General features: G+C 36.4%; 1 protein-coding gene and 1 pseudogene across 1 annotated transcript; one reads left to right on the forward strand and one right to left on the reverse strand.

The window, feature by feature from the left end:
- Window positions 1–10,145: 10,145 nt before the first annotated feature.
- Window positions 10,146–14,230, forward strand: LOC111295040 (3-hydroxy-3-methylglutaryl-coenzyme A reductase 1-like). Its single transcript, XM_022888389.2, has 4 exons — window positions 10,146–11,184; window positions 11,703–11,884; window positions 12,053–12,399; window positions 12,490–14,230. Exons 1-4 carry the CDS (start codon window positions 10,289–10,291, stop codon window positions 12,736–12,738), a joined length of 1,674 nt encoding a protein of 557 aa, XP_022744124.2. The 5' UTR covers window positions 10,146–10,288; the 3' UTR covers window positions 12,739–14,230.
- On the reverse strand, window positions 13,354–14,387 carry LOC111295041 (glucan endo-1,3-beta-glucosidase, basic isoform pseudogene; annotated as a pseudogene).
- Between the last annotated feature and the right edge of the window lie 209 nt (window positions 14,388–14,596).

The raw sequence follows: 14,596 nt of genomic DNA on the forward strand, positions 1-14,596 counted from the left end.
CAAGTATATCACCATCGAACATTAAGAAAGTGTTGTGCAAATGTCAAGTATGAGCTCATAAGTATTCACACACTTATTTTATACTCATAAATGAATATTTATGAACATTCATTTAATAGATTCTGATTCTTATATAGCGGTAATTTATTAAGAATCAGCTAGCTCTGACACCGAAGTTTCAAAATAAAATGTGGAAAAACAAGGACATTTATGAAAGAATGGATCGTTTGTAGATGAAGCAACCGAAGAAATAGCTAAAAAAATTATATGTATAACTACTCATTATATCATGTATGATTGGTTTTGTGCTTATATACATGACTCTATACTTGTATAGATTTATTGTTACGGTTTATCTTATTATTATCTTTCAAGATGATTATACTTTTAAATTTAAATTTGATAAACTGACAACCCACCATGGTGAAGATCCCTTGTCTTTAGCATTAAGAGCGAAAGAAAAACATGATCGAGTGTATGGGGTTGATAAATTTGTGTTGCCATCAAAGTTCTTCAGTAATCAACCTAAAACCCCTCAAATGATGAATACATAGTATGAAGCAGTAATTGAGTAACAATAGTAAAGACTTGATGATCAAAAGCAATGCCTGAATGAGCAACAATAACAACTCATAGCTTTGAAGGTGATGTTGGTAGCAATGCAGTCTAGCATGCTCATAGGCCAGTCGAATAGCATTATCCAGCTAGGACAAGCTTCTGTTGCAAGTCAAGTAGGAAACTCAACCTTCGATACCAACCATGAAGTATGATTTTGTTTATTCACTTAATATTTATATGTTTATTATATTTATTGATTTTGTTTTAATATTTATATTTTATTATATATTGTAGCAGGATGTTAAGACTCAAAGTATGACCCTTGCTTAGGTTACCATTGATGTGTTATCTAATTTTCACTTGATCATTTATTCAAAGAAAACTGCATTATCGTTAAGTCCGAGGATGGGTGATTTGATCATTCATTAGTTTTTTACATTGATGGGGATGAGATTAAGGAATTTTGTAACTTGGATGAAATATTAGTTGCTGATATTATTGCTTATATGAGGTTAGCTTATAAATTGTAATATAAGTTAATATGTATTAATCTATATTATAATGTATTACTAACTAATATTATTGATTGTTATCGTGTAGCTTCCTATATAAAAAGATCAAGGTGAGACAAATGACCCATAGATACAAATTCGTTGACCCAAATATCATTAGTGAGCAGTATGTCACTATCATTTTTTTGTGGTCGTCATGTGACTCAATGCATGCAAAAATGGGCTAATTATTATTTGCTCGCGTAAAATGCTACGTAAGTTATATTCTTACAAATAATTATTCTAACCTTATTCGAATCTAAAATGATACTTAATCTGACTATATCATTCTTATTATTTTACAGTAATCATTGGCAGCTTATTGTGAGTGATACCAATTCTTTTACGCTATACTTATTTAATTTCGCTCAAATAATGATGATGCCTGACCTTGATATTCAAAATTTTATAAAAAGGTATTATATGTTATTATATTATTTTTTGTTTCTTCATAATTACTTTTATTTTTGTATTAAGTAACTTTTTTCTTTTCAATTTAGGGAAATGTATGTAGTTGATAAAAAAGCAGAGATTTTTTGGGTGTAATTACCGGTAAATGTGAAATTTATTCTTTTATGCTAAGTTTGTTTAAATAAATATTTCTTAAACCCACTAAATTTATTTTTCAGGTACCTCATCAACCAGGATATACTAAATGTGGATATTGTATTTTTCATTTTATAAGGGAGATAGTTTTATATGATTTTATGACCATATCATTCAAGGTTAATATTAATTTCATAAAATCATTATATCTTAAAAAAAAGCTAAATTATGTTTTCGTTTATTAACATTTACTTCTGATTTTTTTTTAGCAAGAGAATAAAAGAAGTTTCATGATAAACGAACTAGATAAAGTCCGTAAAAAATTGTGTGAGTATGTATTATTGTTTGCTAAACCTTGAGGTTGGAGATTGTTGGTTGGGTGTAAATATATGCATTCAATTTTTTATAATGTTTTTAACATGCCATGTTAAATGGATAATTTAAATTTCTAGATTGAGGTATTGGTTTAATATTATTGGTATATATTTGTTTTATATCAATTGGCAGCTTATATAAATATACGTATATTGAGTACGATTATTTAAACAAAGTATATTTATAAGATAACGTTATCAGTTTTAAATTTGAATGTGTGATCAATTTATTGAAATACTACAATGTTTGTAATGTAAATTACGGAATGTAATTCATAGTATTACATATATAAACCAAATATTTTTTAGGTATAAACCTATAACTGACTTCTATAAACGCCTTCAATAATCACGTCCCATTTTTTTTTAGATTATTCAAGGTGTTTTTATCAGAAAATGCCTTGAATAATCTCTTAAAATTAAATATTTATATGAATATATTTATACGAATATAGAAAAATATTTATATGAATATAAATACTACTATATATGTAGATTATTTATAATTTGACTTTCGATCTAGAATAATTTTAAAATTTTATGAAATTATATTAAAATTGAAATATTGATTAAAGGCATTTATGGCCAAAAACCGCCTTAAATAATCATTTTTTATTTTTTTGATGAGATTACTAAAAGTATTTTTAGCTAGAAAATACTTTGAATAATCCTTTACAAAATATTGAATAGGGTTATTGAAGGTATTTCTGTTTAAAAATGCCTTGAATAATTCGTGGATTATTCAAAGTGTTTTTGGCCAAAAACGCCTTCAATAATCCCCTCAACAAAATTTTTTGTATAGATTATTGAAGGCGTTTGTGGACAAAAATGCCTTTAATAATCCCTTCCAAATTTTTTTAGAGGATTATTGAAGGTGTTTTTGATCAAAAGCAACTTCTATAATCCCTTTCAAATTTTTTCAGAAGATTATTAAAGGCATTTTTGGCTCCTCAATAAATTTTTATGAAAGATTATTGAATGTATTTTTTTGTTAATAATCCTTTTAATAAATTTTTATAAGGGCTTTTTGAAGGTGTTTTTGGTAAAAAATGCATTCAATAATTCATTTCAAATTTTTTCAAGGGGTCAAAAACACCTTCAATAATCTTTTTCAAAATTTTTCAGAGGATTATTAAAGGTATTTTTGACAAAAAATGCCTTTAATAATCTTTTTCAAATTTGTTGAGGGGATTATTGAAGGCATTTTTAGATAAAAACTCTTTCAATAATCCCCTCAAAAATTTTTTGTATGGATTGTTGAATGTGTTTTTGACCAAAAATGCCTTCAATATTCTCTCTCCAAAATTTTTTGAATGGATTATTGAATGCTTTTTTGACCAAAAATACCTTCAATAATCCCATTCAATTTTTTGTAAGTCAATAATTTTTTTTGAGCCTATATTGACAGTTACATTAATAACTATAGTATATAATATATTTATACTGACGAATAGTCATATACTATTAGAAAAAGTTTTTTTTATATCGATGGTTAACTAAAGTGTTGGTATAAGTATGCTATATTCTAACGGTATTAAAAATCTATTAGTAAAAGTTTCTTGTAATGATGAAATTTAATCGTTAGTAAATAATCCATACAAAAAAATTTTTGTATTAATTATTGAAGGCATTTTTGATCAAAAACGTCTTTAATAATCCTTCTCCAAAATTTTTTGAATACATTATTAAAGGTATTTTTGGCAAAAAAGGCCTTCAATAATCCTATTCAATTTTTTGTAAGCTAATAGTTTTTTTTTTTTGAACTTATATTGACGGTTATGTTAATAATTGTCAGTATATAACATATTTATACTGATGGATAGTCATATACCATAAGAAGAAGTTCATTTATATTGATGGTTAAATAAAATATTGGTATAAGTATGGTATATTCTGACGGTATTAAAAATCTGTCAGTAAAAATCTTTTTTATTGACGAAATTTGACTGTCAGTATAACCAAGCGCTAGTGTCACGGGTCGAGACTTAAGCTCCGAACTCACGCGGCTCCGGGACCCGGGCATTCACCCTTCCGACGTCCCAGATCAGCCTTCTTGCCACAGTTCACACCATTGTGAGGTATTATCCACTCTGGCCCCCCTGGCCTCACGGTTTTATCCTACAAAAGACGCCTCACAAGGCGGAGGTGGTGTGAAACCTTTTATACCACAGGGACCCTCCTATTATGTTCGATGTGGGATTCAGGACTCTTCCTTAGGTCTGTGACATTCTTCCTCACCTAACCTCGTGACGTCCTTGTCACGGAGGCTGGCCACCCTGCCTACCTTCCTCGAGACGCTTGGCGTAGATCGAACGGTTTAGGGTTGGCTCTGATACCACTTGTCACGGGTCGAGAATTAAGGTCCGAACCCGTGCGACTCCAGGACTCGGGCATTCACCCTTTCGGCGTCCCAGATCAGCCTTCTTGCCACGGTTCACACTCTTGTGAGGTATTGTCCGCTCTGGCCCTCCTGGCCTCACGGTTTTGTCCTACAAAAGGTGCCTCACAAGGTAGAGGTGGTGTGAACCCTTTTATACCCCAGAAACCCTCCTATTATGTTCGATGTGAGATTCATGACTCTTCCTTAAGTCCGTGACACTAATATATGAAAAATATTTTGTAATGTGTGCCTATACAATGAATCCTACATTGTTTAACAATAATAAAAAAAAAAGGGATGGGTAAAGTGTATAAATGCCCATCTTTTACACATCTTGAATCCCACATCGTTTAACAATCGAAAGAAAGGATAGGTAAAGCCTATAAATTCTCATCCTCTTCCACTACTGCACATCTGTGTATAAACAAATGAATCCCACATCTTTTTAAAAACTAAAACAAGGAATGGTTAAAGAGTATATATTCCCATCCTCTTCCTATGCTAAACATCTGATCACGTTCAAATGAATCCTACATCGCTAAAAAACCAAAACAAGGGATGAGTAAAGCCAATAAAGTCTCACCCTCTTCTTACTGTTTATCTAAGAATTCATTAGTTAGTTGTGGGCACAACGGTTTTGGGCTGTAATACGAAAAAAGTCTCTAGTATGGGGATATAAAGCTAGAGCTCGTTTGTTTTTAGCAAAAGTTCATTGAAAATAGTCAAACCAAGCTTGAACATATGTTTGTGCAGTTCGGTAAGAGCTCATTCAATTGCTTGTTTATTACTAACCGAACTAAATTTAAACATAGAATACTCGGCTCGATTTGGTTAATTTACAGCCCTATTCAAAGCCTTAGGACTGGACAGATTGCATCCTTATTTTTATCAATGATGCTGGAACATTAAAGGAGAAATTTATGAAACGATCAAAGACATCTTCATGGCAGAGGCCACACTTGAGACCCTTAATGGAATGCTCATATCGTTGATCCCTAAGGTAGCAAGCCCAACACGCATTGATCAATTTCGACCTATCAGCCTTTGTAATGTCTAGTATAAAATAGTCACAAAGATTGTGGTTCAAAATCTCAGGCCTTTCCTCAGCAGAATCTTATCCCCCTTTCAGACCAGCTTTGTTCCAGGGAGGAAAGGATACGACAAATGCATCATTATACAAGAAATTATCCATTCATTTAAAAAATCCAAAGCAAAAAAGGGCTAGATGGTGGTGAAACTTGACCTAGATAAAGCTTATGATAGGCTGGAGTGGAGCTTTATTAGAAAGGTTCTTAACTTCCTCAACGTGCCTTCACCCCTGATTAATCTTATCAAGAGCTGCATTTCATCCTCTTCCATTTTAATCCTTTTAAATGGAGGGATGCTCGAAAGCTTCAGGCCCTCAAGGGGCATATGGCAGGGGGACCCTCTGTGCCCTTATTTATCACGTGCATGGACTTTCTCAGCCTAAGGATTTTGGAAGCTTGCGAAGATAAGAGGTGGTTTATCTGCAAACCATCCAAAAATGGTCCGTTTTTCTTCCACATTATTTTTGCGGATGATATAATTCTTTTTAGAAAGGCGGACGGGAATTGTTGAAACTATGAGAGAGGTGCTTAACTCTTTTTGTGCCGAATCTGGCCAAAAGGTGAATTCCAACAAATCACGCATTTTCTTCTCGACTAACACCAACCAAAGCCATAGGGAGACCTTGGTCAACATCTTGGACATTCTGGAAACAGATGACCTCGGCTGATATCTGGGTTTCCCCCTTCATAAGGGACGAGTCAGTAAGCATGATAACGCCTTTGTCATTGATAAAAGTTAGGGCCAAGTTAACAGGTTGGAAGGCAGGCCTGTTATCTCCTGTAGGGAGGCTGTTGTTGATTAAGTCTGTTATGCAAATGATCCTTTCCTGCTACATGCAATGCCATGCTCTTCCCTCAAGTGTTTGCAAGGAACTTAATAGAATTAATAGGAAATTTCTTTAGTGTGATACTGACCAAAAGAGGAAAATTCATCTCCTAAATTGGAACAAAAAATCTAAGAACAAAGAAGAGGGAGGACTGGGTCTAGGGTGTTGGGAATATTGACTCAAATTCCATAAGAGATTTGTTAGAGATTTGTTTGGGATTTGTCAGATATTGCTTGATGGACAAGAAGACTTGCAAAAGAAGAATTCCAAGAGAAAGAAGATTCTTAATAGGTAAGTTTGACTTGCAAGAGAAGAATTCTAAAAGGAAAGAGATTCTTAATAGGCAAGTTTGACTTACAGGAGAAGAATTCTAAGAGGAGAGGAATTCTTAGTGGGCAAGTTTGTATGGTTATAAATAGGTGAAGTCTCTTCAGGGTTAGGTATGAGAAAAAGATGTAAGAGAGTTGTAAGGTTTTGTGGGATAGACACCCCATAGGAGTATTGGGGCTTTACGTCTTATGGGTGTGTGTGTTTGTTTGTGAGTGGACTAGAGGAGATTGAGAGGGTCCATATAAGTATGGTGTATGGGAGCATATGGGTATGTGTTTGGTTATGTTGAAAAAGTGCACAAGGGTTTGGGTTTGTGTTTGTTTGGGTAGAGAATACTTCATAGGATTAGAGGAGATTGAGAGTGTCTTATGAGTATTGATTGTTGAGTGAGGTTGATGATATGATGTATGTTTGTAATTCTCTACAACTAGTGGATCTTGTTTCTCATCCGTGGATGTAGGTCAGTTGGACCGAACCACGTTAAATTATTGTCTCTTGTGTGTTTGATTTATTGTTTGATTTCGCTTCCGCTGGTGCGATTGGATTAGAAACTTTTAGCCCAACAAATGGTATCAGAGCTGTGGTGTTCCCCAACAAATGGTATCAGAGCTGTGATGTTTCCCAACAAGTGGTATCAGAGCTGAAGGTTCGAAATGTGAGAAGAGTTGAAAGTTCAAGATGTGAAAGAAATGTAAAAGAGCTGAAAGTTCGAGATGTGGGAAGAGCTAAAGGTTTCAGATGTGGGAAGTGCATGGTTTGAGACATGGGAAAAAGCAAGTTCAGAAAGCTCTATTCAAGAGAAGAGTTCAAGTTTAAGTTTTGAAGATTGAAGATTGGTTTGTATGAAGCGTGAAGACACAAGAGAAGAGAAAATGATTGTGAAACTTCCATTGCAGGTGGAGCCAAGCATGTCTAGCATGGAGACGGATGATTGATGGAATTTGAGTCAAGGTGAAGATTGTTGGGAATATTGACTCAAATTCCATAAGAGATTTGTTAGAGATTTGTTTGGGATTTGTCAGATATTGCTTGATGGACAAGAAGACTTGCAAAAGAAGAATTCCAAGAGAAAGAAGATTCTTAATAGGTAAGTTTGACTTGCAAGAGAAGAATTCTAAAAGGAAAGAGATTCTTAATAGGCAAGTTTGACTTACAGGAGAAGAATTCTAAGAGGAGAGGAATTCTTAGTGGGCAAGTTTGTATGGTTATAAATAGGTGAAGTCTCTTCAGGGTTAGGTATGAGAAAAAGATGTAAGAGAGTTGTAAGGTTTTGTGGGATAGACACCCCATAGGAGTATTGGGGCTTTACGTCTTATGGGTGTGTGTGTTTGTTTGTGAGTGGACTAGAGGAGATTGAGAGGGTCCATATAAGTATGGTGTATGGGAGCATATGGGTATGTGTTTGGTTATGTTGAAAAAGTGCACAAGGGTTTGGGTTTGTGTTTGTTTGGGTAGAGAATACTTCATAGGATTAGAGGAGATTGAGAGTGTCTTATGAGTATTGATTGTTGAGTGAGGTTGATGATATGATGTATGTTTGTAATTCTCTACAACTAGTGGATCTTGTTTCTCATCCGTGGATGTAGGTCAGTTGGACCGAACCACGTTAAATTATTGTCTCTTGTGTGTTTGATTTATTGTTTGATTTCGCTTCCGCTGGTGCGATTGGATTAGAAACTTTTAGCCCAACAAATGGTATCAGAGCTGTGGTGTTCCCCAACATAGGGGACACCAAGATTCAAAACCAAGCCTAATTCACTAAGTTGGTGTGGAAGTTTATGCACTACAAGGACGAACCCTGGGCCCAAACCATCCAAGCCAAGTACTTGAGCAATGGTAGCAGTTAAAAGCTAAAACCGAACCTTCCTACCATAAGAAAAGCAATGAAATGGGCGGGTTCTGTTCTGGATAGAGGTCTTGGTTGGGTGGTTCGTAATGGTGTAAATACCAGCTTTTGGTATGACAAATGGATGGGTGGTGTTATAATACGATCTCTGATCCAGGGGCCTCTGAATAGAAATGAAGAAGGAATCAAAGTCAAAGAAATTTTGCATGTCCTTCATCTTTAGAAGGATTGCCCCATTTCCTTCCATATTTCGCTGTCAATGATCGAGGCTATGCGAGTTGTCCCGTCCTAATTATGTGGACAAGGAGAGGACTTCTCATATTGGACAGCTTCAGCAAATGGCAATTTTACTACCCAATCAGCTTACGACCTCATAAAAGGAAAAAGTGATAATGTCAGAAGAACCGATTAGAGCTGGATTTGGAAATTGAAGATTTTAACCAAGCTCCACTTCTTTGTCTGACAGTGCATGCATGAGATCTTACCAACAAAATCCCTTCTCATACAAGTAGAATGAACGTACAAAACAACTGCATGTTCTGTGGGCAAGAGAATGAAGATATTCAACACATTTTACGTGAGTGCCAATTGACCACGCATGTGTAGAGGAACCAAGGAGATGTTCTTGACCTGTCTTCTGAAGGGGAGTTTAGGGACTGGATTAGTAAGAAAGCAACTGACAAAAAAAGATCTGTTTGTCATGATATCCCTAGGGTTTTTTGTTTGTTCACATTATGTGGGAAGTTTAGCTGGAGAGAAACCATAGGATTTTCGAGGGGATTAGTAGAAGGGAGGATATTGTTAAGCGTGCGATTTATAAAGCAAGGGAATTTTTTGCGATGAACCAGGGACATGTGAGAAATGCCCAAGTCTCTTTCGTCCCTGTTAAATGGAAACCACTCGAGTTTGGACGGTTTAAGCTTAACATTGATGGATCCTTTATGGGTAACCCAGGGAAAGTAAGGCTGGAACCATCATATGGGACCATGAAGGGAGATGGGTGTCTGGTATCGCTAGAGCTATAGGACATGGAATGAACACTCTTGCTGAGTTATGGGCTTTAAAGGATGGATTAATGCTGGCTAAACAATTCAATATTTCCTGCCTTGATTTGGAGCTTGATGCTATTGCTGTTATTTCCTTGATCAAAAATCAAACCACCTCTACTTGTGTTTGCAACCCCTTATCTATGATTGCAGGAAATTATTGGTGGGAATTAGATCCTGTCAAGTTATGCATACCTTCAGGGAGGGAAACATCTGTGCAAATGCTTTAGCTCAATTTGAAAGCGACTAACTTGCAAAAAATAAATATAATAAAAATCTTTTTGTGTTATTTCCAAACCCTTTTGATTTTATTTTGAACTTGTTTGCGGATGATGTAATACGTTATACGGAGAACTATGGATCGTATTATTCTATGATCTTTCTATCTAGTTTCATTTCCTTAAAAAAAAAGAAAATTACCAAAATAGAAAAAAAAAAAAACGTAAAGAACGTGACACGTGCAGGTGCTTAGATGGAAATGTAACCTATGCAGTCCAAAACAAACACGACACCTGAGAGTGCAGAGCTGAGACAACACATGTTTTTCACAGTGGGGCCTACTGTACTCCTACAAATACTAGTATAAAAATTGAGTTCCTCCCATAGGCCATTTGACCCTCATTTCTCGCGATTCCTTTTCCTGCAATCTCTTATCGTCCCTTCTTCATAACAAGACTACTACAAGTGTAGTAGTTTGTACTCTCTCTCTCACAAACTTTCTTGTCCGCCAGAATTTTTCAAAATGGACGTCCGCCGGCGACCTTCAAGAGTACCCCGACTTGCTGCGACTGAGCAATCAGCTGCTCCCAAGGCATCAGATGCACTCCCGCTCCCTCTTTACCTGACCAACTCCATTTTCTTCACGCTTTTCTTCTCGGCGGCGTACTACTTGCTGCTCGGTTGGCGGGACAAGATCCGTAACTGCATGACCCTACACGTCGTCACTTTCTTCGAACTGGCTTCCATTGTCTCTCTCATTGCCTCCTTCATATACCTCCTTGGCTTCTTCGGTATTGGCTTTGCCCAGTCCTTCATTGCGCGCGCCTCCAACGACGCTTGGGACCTTGACGACGACGACAACGTCGACGATCTCAGACACCAGCTGCTGACTTGCCCTCCCTCTATTCCTGTCCATCTAATTCCGGGGGTTTCCTCTGCCGAAGACGAAGAAATCATAGAATGGGTTATCAAGGGAACAATCCACTCACACAATCTCGAAGAAAAACTTGGAGATTGCAAGAAAGCGGCCCGCCTTCGAAGAGAGGCTTTACAGAGGACTACTGGGAGGTCATTGCAGGGGTTACCTTTGGATGGCTTCGATTATGACTCCATTCTGAAGAAGTGCTGTGAAATGCCAGTAGGCTACGTGCAGATTCCAGTGGGGATTGCGGGGCCATTGCTCCTCGATGGTTTCGAGTACATTGTCCCCATGGCTACCACCGAGGGCTGCCTGGTTGCCAGCACCAACCGAGGGTTCAAGGGTATCTATGCATCCGGTGGGGCCACTAGCATCATATTGAGGGACGGTATGACCAGAGCTCCAGTTGTCAGGTTCCCCACAGCCGCCAGGGCTTGCCATCTCAAGTTTTTCCTCGAGAATCCGTCAAATTTTCAGACACTGGCCGACAAATTTAACAAGTAACATAAAAGAAATTAAAATCTTCGATTGCTTATTTAATTTTTTTATGGTAGTAAATTCCATTCATCATTTTCGTTGCTTAGGATTTATGACTTTATGTTCGTGCAACCTCATTCTATATGTTTTAATGTTGTGTGTTGATGGGTATTTACAATTGAACGCTTTCCTTATGACTTTTGCTGGAGAAGGTTTTTGTGTCTTTAACCTTTGTCAATTTTTTGAATTGATCTGTTTCCAGAAGAATCATTTAAGCTTAAAATTTTCACGAGTTGATAAATATGTTTGTGGCATGTTCATTTCAATTTAGCTATGAATAAGGGAATCACGATTGAATGGTAATTATATTATTCTACCTCCTTTAACTACTCTAGTTTTATTATGCTATATTTCATATTAAACATGCATTAAAACCCTTGTGTGGCAATGGAAAAAGGTTGGAATTGGGGTTGCATGTTACAGTGGTTTTAGTTTCATATGTGTTCATTGAAGAAGTCATAAATGTTCCACTGGTTGCCAGGTCAAGTAACTTTGCAAGACTTCAGAGTGTCCAATGTTCTGTTGCCGGTAGAAATGTCTATATGAGATTTAGCTGCAGCACTGGGGATGCTATGGGAATGAATATGGTTTCCAAAGGGGTTGAGAACATCCTGGTATACCTTCAAAGTGATTATCCTGACATGGATGTTATTGGTATCTCTGGTAGGTTAACTTCTTATATGTATCCATTTCTAAGTTTCATCATAGTCTTTGCGTTTTTGTTTAGCAAACAACATTATATGTATATCTTTTTTCAAAGTATTATAGTAATTATCATGGTGCCAAACTTTGTGTGCCTTAATTATGCTTTTATGTTACTTTATTTGCTAGGAAACTTTTGTTCAGACAAGAAACCTGCTGCTATTAACTGGATTGAAGGGCGAGGCAAATCAGTGGTGTGTGAAGCAATTATTAAAGAAGAGATATTGAAGAAGGTTTTCAAAACCAATGTTGCTACACTAGTAGAACTCAACATGCTCAAGAACCTGGTTGGTTCTGCCGTTGCTGGTGCTCTTGGTGGATTTAATGCCCATGCAAGCAACATTGTCTCTGCTATCTTCATAGCAACTGGACAAGATCCAGCACAAAATGTTGAGAGTTCCCACTGCATTACCATGATGGAAGCTGTCAATGATGGGAAAGATCTTCACATATCTGTGACTATGCCTGCCATTGAGGTGATTTAACTTTCTATTTACGCAAAGTGGAACCTTTTTTTTCTTCTTTAATTACCACCACATATGTAATATGATTTATGTTCTCATCAGGTGGGCACAATTGGGGGTGGAACTCAACTTGCGTCACAGTCTGCATGCCTGAATTTGCTTGGGGTGAAGGGTGCAAGTAAAGAGTCGCCAGGGTCAAACTCAAAGCTCTTGGCAACAATTGTGGCTGGCTCTGTTCTGGCAGGAGAGCTTTCTTTGCTTGCAGCAATTGCTGATGGTCAGCTTGTCAAGAGTCACTTGAAATATAACAGGTCCAGCAGAGATATATCCAGAGTTGTTTCGTTAGAGTGAAGCTGGTTCCAGTTTCAAAATGAATAAGAATAAAGAGCTATAACGTGGTCGAGAGGAAACAAAGACAGTCATCTGTGGAGGGTATGAATGTAGATAGAATCTTTTACCCGTCTGGAAGAGTCCCCACCCTAATGCTTTGCCTGGTAGGAAGGATAGAAAAGGATGAAGATGGGAAATTTTTTATTCTAATAGTTAAGTTACAAAGTAGAAAAATGGGTATAAATTTTAATAATTGGATTAACAAGTTTTTCATTTTCACTCCTTTCCTTCCTTACTACCAAGCAAAGCTTAAATATTCATAAGCTTGGTTTACGGATTTATGGGCTTTCCTTTTCTTGCTTCTTTTCTCATTGCTTATTCGACCAACTTGTCTGCAACTATCTTAATTGAAATATTCAAAACTCCTAATCTCTTTAGAATTTAGAAAAGAAAAGAAAAAAAAGGAAAACGAGTTATTCTAGAATTTCTGTTTTCCATTGAAGTTTTAACCTTTAATAAGAAAATTAACCAAACTATACTGTCTCAAGACTAAAAGATTTCTAGGTTTGGAATGGATCCTTGGATTATGGGTATTGTGTTCATTTGTATGAATTTACAGTTTTAGGATAGGATCACTTAAAAAAAACTTTCAGGCAACTGTAGTTGGAGCTTTTTTAATTCTATTTACAATTTTTCCTGGACATTCTTGTTGCCAAACAGAGGCATTTGATTTGATGTAGATAGGGATTTGAGAATCAAAGAGAGAGAAAAAGAAAAAACAAATAAGAAAAAGAACCATTGATGTTCGAGGGTGGATATGTACAGGTTGATGAAGATGAAGTGATAAAAAAGTTTTGGTTATAAATTCTTGCATTATCAATATTTGTTGCTGCCCTTTTCTTACCTCCAGCTGAAGGCCACCGTCCACTCTCCGATACAACAATCTCCAACAAGCCCCGCCCACCAGCCTTCTCCAGGGCAGCGTAAACAGCATCCAAGATGGCATAAAAAGGGTTACGGTACTGCAAGGAAGGATCTGGGACTACAAGATTTTGAGCTGTGAAGAGAGCAAATTGCAGATCGATGTTGCTGTTGTCATCGTAGCTAAAATACGTCTATAAGTTGACAGCAATGAGGCCTGGTTGTTCCCTAGGAAGGTGGTATTCAGACCTAAAAGACCCTTGATGGAGGGGAAGATTCTCCATGGGTCCCTGTGTCGATGCCTTTGGAAACTTTGATTTGGTTACCAAGGCCAGCTGCGACAATTACATTGCCAATGTTTTGAATGGCAGGGAGTAGAAATGGTGCAGACGGATCCGAAGGTGAACTTCCTTTCCAACAGCAATGTTTTAGTCTGGACCAGGTTTTTGCATTGGCTTGACTGGCAGCGAGACGCTGAAGATCAGTACACGGAACCCCTAGCATTAGCTCAACATTGGAGCCCATGAGAGCAGGATGTTCTGGATCATGCATACAGTGTCGTTCTTCTGATCTTTCTCTGTTTGAAGACAGCTGTAACATTTAATGGTAAGTTGTTGCCTATTATTCCATAACATACATAAAAAAGAAAAAAAAAAGAACGATTTCTACCAAAAAATGCTTCACATCCCTTCCCTAAACCAAATACTAGAAAAAAAAATTTTCATCAAACTCATTCACTATTTTTATTTATTCACAAAATATTTATTCTATTTCATTCATTGAACCAGACTTATATATCATAATTGTTTCTCTATATATCTTGATTAAGCAAAAGAAAAGAATGCACACAATTATCCTTTCAAATTGAAGTGGTTAGATGCCTTAAAGTTTTAAAATGAAAACGCTCTTTATTTCTAGTATTTCCAATAAGGCATACTCCTATGTTAAATGCTAATTA

This window comes from Durio zibethinus, chromosome 14, assembly GCF_047325235.1.
Source record: "Durio zibethinus cultivar Kanyao isolate XHJ-2024 chromosome 14, ASM4732523v1, whole genome shotgun sequence".
NCBI lineage: Eukaryota > Viridiplantae > Streptophyta > Magnoliopsida > Malvales > Malvaceae > Durio > Durio zibethinus.

Coding starts and splice junctions, on each gene's coding strand:
- LOC111295040 (XM_022888389.2), top strand. CDS start 10,289: ATGGACGTCCGCCGGCGACCTTCAAGAGTACCCCGACTTGCTGCGACT. Junction 11,885..12,052: donor GGATGTTATTGGTATCTCTG/GTAGGTTAACTT, acceptor TTTATTTGCTAG/GAAACTTTTGTTCAGACAAG. Junction 12,400..12,489: donor TGACTATGCCTGCCATTGAG/GTGATTTAACTT, acceptor TGTTCTCATCAG/GTGGGCACAATTGGGGGTGG.